At 40.9% G+C, this 7,975-nt stretch overlaps 1 protein-coding gene across 1 annotated transcript; it reads right to left on the minus strand.

Annotated features, from left to right (window-relative positions):
• Positions 1–2,288: 2,288 nt before the first annotated feature.
• LOC308161658 (ADP-ribosylhydrolase ARH1-like) lies at positions 2,289–4,184 on the minus strand (the record flags this gene model as incomplete). Its single annotated transcript, XM_080535701.1, has 3 exons — positions 2,289–2,867; positions 3,157–3,520; positions 3,884–4,184. The coding sequence occupies 3 exons, from the start codon at positions 4,182–4,184 to the stop codon at positions 2,450–2,452; spliced, it is 1,083 nt and encodes a 360-aa protein (XP_080391827.1). The 3' UTR covers positions 2,289–2,449.
• Between the last annotated feature and the right edge of the window lie 3,791 nt (positions 4,185–7,975).

Raw genomic sequence — 7,975 nt, forward strand, 5'->3', positions numbered from 1 at the left:
CTGGATGTGTGAATGAATGATTTACAGTACTGTGTGTATGTTGTATGTTCCAATTCAGTTCCAATATGTACTGCAATATTGTTTACAGTTGTGCTACCCAAAGGGCAAAGAGCATATGCAGTAAAAATGTGAAACATACGTATTCAGTGTCTTGTACTCATTTACCTCACTAAATACAGTAATGTGTAACCCACTGTAGATTTCAAATGGCCTTGCAAATAGTGTATAGTACTGTCTTGAGCATTTTCAGGTAGTGTCACCAAGATCGGACTTTTTTGCATTGGAAAACACTTACAGAGTGAACTGTCATAATGAAAACATGACAAAGCCATTTGACTATCTTGTTCATAAACAATGTTGTCAGGACTTTTCATTTTGATGACACTGACACTTTCATTGACATGAATACTTGCTTTTGAGGAATGTACTATCCATTTTGAGCAAGTGGCACGCTTTTGCAGGTTATCAACTAGGTTTTGCAGTTTGTACTAATTGTTTTGAGAAAGTCAATTGCAACTGTTGTGCAAATGTTAATAGTGATGTGAGAAATCAATGCACGAAAGCGACTGAGAAAAACTAATAATGGAAAGAGGCATGGTTTGTTTTGAGAGTGCATAGCGTTCAAAAGACAATGGCTCCATCTTCTGGTCAATGGTTGGAGTGCACTATTTATTTATTTTTTTAAAGGCCTACAAATTGGCATCTCTTTTTTAACAGCTAGCCCGAGAGGCAAAGTAGCTGGCAGCCATTAAGCCATTTTGTAGCCCTGGGCTATCAACATTTTGGAGGCCCCACTACAACAAAAATAAATACATGTGGATTGCCATTTTAACATTGTAACAGTCAGAGCAAGCATTGCCAGCACTGCTTTAACACAGGCATCACTTGTGTCCATGCTGTCTTTCAGAACCACACAGTAGAGCATTGATCAGGCTAGAAAATGCCTGACCTGGTCTGGGCCCAATTTCTTTGCGCACACTCCGACCTGAAGCCCAAATTCATGCTAACGTAGGCCTATGAAGCAGAGCGCTGCACGTTCACAGAAGATTGTGTGTCACTGTTTCACCACCAACATTGAATCAGTGTTAATGTGACAGTTGCACATGTGACAGTTATTTTCCCTGTTGCAAAGTTAGATAGTGAAACTTAAAAACTGCAGGCAGATCGCTTATTCAAGTGGGATAGTGCGAATGGGGAAGAGAGAGGACTGACGACTCCGGTCTCCCGCTTTTGCAAATATCCTTTAGACCCACTCTCCTGCTTTGTGGTGCAGACCTTTTGCTAGCAGACAGTGTGACTGCACAGTAGGTGAGGAAGTAACGATGAGGAAGTGAGGAACGTAACATGGAACTTAACCCTAACCCATAATTACTACGATATGCTGAAAGGACAAATGCAGTTCAGAGATGAACAATAAAATGGTTAACCAATGTAAAATCATCATTGACAGTTGGGTCTGTGAGGCCCCCTGGCGGTCCGAGTCCCTGGGCTTCAGTCCTCTTAGCCCATTGGCTTACTCACATAGAGTACATCACAAACATACAGTATGTGAGGGTGGACATAGGGTGCATTCATAAATACGCTCTGGAAATATTGTAGTTGAATTCAAAAGACCCCAGAACCAGACAGATACGGTCACAGCAGAGTTAAATACATTTCATAGGAATGTACATTTTCATAGGAGGGTTGGGAACCAGTGTCACTTGGTATTTTTCCGTCTGTGCCACTCCTTTTAATCAGTTATACATTTATATGATATATGAAGCAAATGTGGCAGGAAAATAATGACCTTTATATTCCCCATCTAACCCTTCCTGCTTACTGGAGTAGGGTGATCTCAGCAAGGAGTTGTAGACGGATTTATATTAATATCAGTTTCCACATGAAGATTTGGCAGAGACTTTTGGCTATATTTTGTTAATAGCAAAATAGTCAATGTAAACTAGTCTGTAAATGATGGTTTCTTCAAGATAAATGCACACACGGTCACATTTATTTTGCATATAAACATGGTAAATAGGGGTCAAGTAACCACACACACTATTAATAATTGTAACAGATATACAGTGCCTTCGGAAAGTATTCAGACCCCTTAACTTTTTCCACATTTTGTTGTGTTATAGGCTCAATTTAAAATGGAAGAATTTGCCATCAATCCACACATCAAGACACCAGAATGACAACAACATTGTTGTATCACCCTAAAACCACAGTATTTAAACTAGGAGCTGTTGATAAGGAGACCCAACCACAATCGATCTGATTACATCCAAACTGATGACATCACAGCTTTGACACCTCAAGACAGTCCACAGATCTCAGTCATTTTCCTTGGTAAATGAACACCTTCCTTGGTTTTCCTTGGATGGTAAACTTAAGAAGACTGGGGCACCATAGAGTCACCCTGATTTCAGGCATGACATTTAACCATTTCCTGGTTGACAGGACATTACATCATCTCTTCCTCGTCGAGAGGTTTTCCCCTCAGCTTATACAGCTTCTCCGCCACTTTGGTCAGCCTATCACGGTACTCCAAACTCTTGTAGTTGACTTTCGGCACCCCAGCGAAGCCGTACAGTGCTCCCCACCAAGCCGCAGCAATGGCCGCCGTGGAGTCACTGTCCCCACCGTGGAAGAAGCCATGATTAGCCAACTCGGCCCAGGAGTCGCCGGCTCTCAGGAGGGCGTCATAGGCTATCATGGGCGCATCATGCCCGCTGGCGCCCCCAGTGCCATCGAAGCTGACGGACCTGTAGAAAAGCTCCCTCTCCTTCACGCCATAGCTCTCAGGAAACTTGGGTTGGCTCTTCCCATCCAGGATGCCCCTCTTGGATAGATAGTCCCTCCAAGAGATCTCAAAATAACCCCTGGAGGATGGAGGCAAGGGTAAAGGTGAGACTTATATATTTTTATACTCATACTCATATATTTTTATATGACTGTCTGTCTCTATATAATCAGCATTCTTTCTAAATGAGACTTTGAAAAGGGTTTATTATCATAAAAGCAACAGTAAATGCTTAGTAATCTTATCGAAGAACTATGAGTAGGCCTAAATATCATTTGTCATCACAACAACCACTTTCAATCAATCAGCAATGTCAGATCAAGCCCGTCTATGCAGGGAATGAAACCCAGCTGCACCAAAGGTCTCACCAATGCCGTATGTTGTCTTCCACACAGTTGCCCTCCTTCTCCACATACTTCTTGGCTTTCTCCAGGACCTCCATCAGACCGTGTCCCCACGCCTCCACAGGCAGGGTGCCCCTCACCGCATAGGCTGTGAAGAGAGCCGCGGCCAGGGCCCCAAGGAAGCCTGTTGGGTGATGGTGGGTCAGACGTCCGCTCTCCACGCTCACCGCTATGAGGAGGTGCTCCTGCTCAGGGTCAGGGAAGCGCAGGCCGATGCACATGGCCCGCATGGCCGCACCACATCCCCCGGCACGCTGGTTGAATGGTATCTTCAAGTCTTTGCTGCCACTACGTTCATGCTTGACCATGCTGTTCTGACAGGTGATGCCTATAGAGAAGACATTATAGTTACTATCTTAAGCCAACATATTTGAACAATATGTCTTATTAAAACAATATTTATTCCAAATATATGCCACGCCCTGGTCTGTCATAGCTATAGCACTGTTGTCACTTTTGTATTTGTCATTTAACCCGGAAGACCCTCAAGATGCGTTATTTCTAAGGAAACCTCTGCTTCGTGATGAATTGTCCATTGAGTGTGTTTTAACATGGAACATGTCATTAATCATGAATACCACACAAAAATGCATCTTTCAAGCTGATTACAGTATGTAACCTAACCTTCAATCTGATTTTCAAACTTCCATGAACATTGTGAATATATATATGTTTTTTGTAATATCATTACCTGCCATTCTTCCAGCCATGTCTTTCATACACTCAATGTACTTCTCCACCAAAGCTCGATATAGGACCTTGAGTGATGCCCCCTCTCCAGCCATGATCAGGGCATCTGCCGTGGCCAAGTGCATGACAGTATCGTCACTGACAGGGAAACGCTTGGCATCCAGTTTCCCCAGGCCTCCTCTCTCCTTCACCGCTGCATGGATGGCCTCTCCGTCCCTATTGAACTCCCATTCACCATGGTTGTAGCCGAGGGCATCTCCTGCACCGCTCAGAACCATGCTGGCTACATACCGCAGATTCATCGCTTCTGTCATGGTCAACTCTGGTTAGACTTTACTGTAAAATATAATAATTCCAACAGTCACTCTCCAGCAGCAATTAGGACTAATAACAGATATACAGTGGCTTCGGAAAGTATTCAGACCCCTTAACTTTTCCCACATTTTGTTGTTATAGGCTCAATTTAAAATGGAAGAATTTGCCATCAATCCACACATCAAGACACCAGAATGACAACAACATTGTTGTATCACCCTAAAACCACAGTATTTAAACTAGGAGCTGTTGATAAGGAGACCCAACCACAATCGATCTGATTACATCCAAACTGATGACATCACAGCTTTGACACCTCAAGACATTCCACAGATCTCAGTCATTTTCCTTGGTAAATGAAAACCTTCCGAAAACCTTATACGTACGTGTATTATATTATGATATATACGTAATACATGTACAGTGCCCTGAGTATGCTTAGTTCTTCTTTGAAAACTTAAAAGCGAAAGTGAAATGATTATGTTCCCCATACAACACTATATTCGCATAGGCTACTCCCCGCACTGTTGACTCCTTGGTCACAAAAGTGAACAGACATCCTCGAAATTATAAGCTATGTTCAACTAGAGACAGACGACATTAGTGGCAAAAACCATCGCAGTTGTTGCGTGGTTTATACATTAGGCTATGTACATAATACCTGTACCGACCTCGTTCATCAGAGCAACGCATCCGGGTATTTTGCCCTCGCTTCATGCCCCCGCCCCTCTTGTGGTCTTACGTGACGTTAGAATTATAAGGTTCTATCTCCATTTTTGTCAAAATTGAGTTTTTTTTTACATAATCTGATCCACCAGGTGTTTATTAATGCCTGTGTGGTGTTATTTTTTTTAAATGTTGACATTTTTGAGTTAGCAATTAATTAAATACAAAGGTTCCATCTCACAAAACATAATGCCTAATGGAATGTAAAAACTTTGACGCTCAATATCTCTGAACTGCCCTAAACGGAGATAGAACCTTATAATTCTAAGCTCACGAAATGTGTGGTCTTTGTTAATTGAATAGGATAACATTGGTGATGATGGGGGAAGCGAAGCGTTCCGTTCCGACGCATTGACACATTAAACACAATTGTGTCGGAAAAGGTGTCGATCTATCGATGCATGATTCGATACAGCAGCTCCACAATGCTATCTGCTGGTCAGGTCTTGGTATGGCGGCTGTATCGACTGATTCACAAGTCAAGAATTTGGGGCAAAATACAATAAGGCCACCGTCATCTGTGATATCTTGTTCAATAATTAAGGTGCTGTGACAAACTGTGTCGACGTGTATGTGGCCATATATATGCGGTCTTAAATGTTACATGTTAAATGTTAAATGTGGAGTGTCTCTTCAAAAGCAAGGAATGTGTGATCATCTAATTATGTGTAGGTAGGGTCTATTTGTTTTTAGCATGTTGATGCTCTATCAGCCTGTTGTGATGTGCTAAACATGCAGTTAGATGTTACATGTTAATGTGTGACAAATCTTTTGAAAGCTTACAATCTGCACTTTCATAATCTGTATAAAAATAATAATAATAATAAAAATAAATAAATAATAATAACTAAAACTACTTGGGGTCTTTTTCTCCAGTAGGCTACCTGTCAGACTCCAAAGACAAACACAATGCCTAGAATTAATGCTACACATTGACAGCTCTCTTATGCCTGGACAAATTATGTGGCGGAACCCTTGTCAAGGCAATTATCCAATTACTTCTGGGTACCCTGAAATAAGTGGACTATGCATAAAAACGGTTGTAACATTTAAATAGTGAAAGCAATATGTATACAAATACCATCAATTCAAATTTGAGATATCTGCTTTAACCAGATATTAATTGTTTGATTTCACATCCAAACATTTGGAGTGTAGAACCAAAAGAATAAAACATGCTTCACCATTTCCTACACAGGGATAATAAACATGAGTGTTCCATAAACAATAAATGATATTAAAACTGTTTACCAACAAGTCAAATCCTCAATGACAAAATGCAGAAATGATATTATTCTAAAGAGTAACTACACAGACGTGTCAGTGAGTATCCAGATTGAGTCTCAACAGTTGAACTGATATAGGGGTAAACCCTTCAATGGAGTATAGAGCAGAGTTAAATGATTGTCTGATTATATAATATCTTCGACTTACCTACTGGTGCTCCAGGTATGTGATCAGTCAGTCAGTGCTGCAGTCAGTCAAAGAGAGAATGAGAGAGGTGATGATCGGCGATGGTGAGATATAGTGTCCAGAAACTGCCCATCTCAGCAGGAGAAGATCCCACCCAACCTGGCACTACAGTCCCTCCTCCCACCAACCAAGTCATCTGACTTCAGAGATAAGACAGATGTTTCTTCAGAAAAAATGTTGAGGTGATAGGCAGAATCTCATTGTATGCTGTAGTATTAAGATTTCCCTTCACTGGAACTAAGGGGCCTAGCCCACCCAAGAAAACACAGCCCCAGAGCATCATTGTGTCCTCAGACTTTTGGCATTCAAGTACTCCTCTGAAACTCAGATGTACATGAATTGTCTTAGTGTTCCTAGGAGCAAATGATCACAGCATAGTGTCCCCTGTAGCTTATTAGGGGACAAACAGGACTACTAGTGTGCTTCATTGTGTCCTTTATCTGATTAGCGTTACCTGATTGCTGTGTAAGCATTCTAATCATGTTATAAATGTAATCATGAGTCAGGTGTAGACAGTGGGTTCACAAGAGAATGCAAACATAAGCATGTTCTTGTGTGCCAATAATCAATATAGAGCTCGAGTCATTTGGTCAATAATGGTCAATGGTCCAATAGAGAGTGTTTTCTGCATATGAATGAATGAATGAATGAATGAATGAATGAATGAATGGTCTTTATTGTCATTGATATAGTACAGGTACCAAACAACGAAATTTGGGAGTCCCTCAAAATAAATTGGGCGCGCTGCACGCGCACAACATCAACAGCCAAGGCCTCATTCTGACCCAGGAAAAACCCTGGTATGTAGCCTACTATATAACATGATAGCCATCTATGAGCAATGCACTGTATATAAGATCATGACCAAGGGTCTTTCTGCTGCTGACCAAGGGGCTGATGGGGCCTAATTTTCTTTTAGACTCTGTAGGCTACTGTATTTGTTTATTAAGATTTCATAAATATGATATATTGTCTGAATTTGTCTTGTTTTATCAAATGTTCCAATTATTTTCATTTCTTGTGCTGGTTTATTATGAACAACATGTAAAATTGCAGGAAACTAGCACAAATAATTGGGTGGGAGAGAGGGGCCGTCGCTGCCAAAACATGCACAGTTTTGGTGAAACTTGGCAGCCCTGAGAATGACAAAGGTGAGAGGTTCTGAGAGATGACACCTTGATGTGAGTCACCAGCACTTCAGGTATTTGTCATTGTCATTGTATTAGCAATTCTATTTTATCAACATAGTAGTATTTTGTAAACATTGTGTGTTGGTAAGAGTGGGCAATCATTTTAAATGTCGGCCTATTCTATTTTTATTACAGATTTGATGCCTACATGGGATGGAAAGGAACTACACCGAAGTCCCACTAGATGCTTTATGGACTATAATGATAAATGCATACACACAGACACAACATTATACTTTTTTACCATTCTATTATTGTATTGCTCAATTGTATCTTGCCTAATTTTTTCCATGTCCATTTTGTTTTCTCTTGCTGCTGCAATATCGACTGAAACTGAAGCCATAATAATGTTAGTCTCTTATACTAATAACTATTATTATTACTATTAT

This window comes from Nansenia antarctica (genome assembly GCF_963989245.1).
Source record: "Nansenia antarctica genome assembly, chromosome: 7".
Lineage (NCBI taxonomy): Eukaryota > Metazoa > Chordata > Actinopteri > Argentiniformes > Microstomatidae > Nansenia > Nansenia antarctica.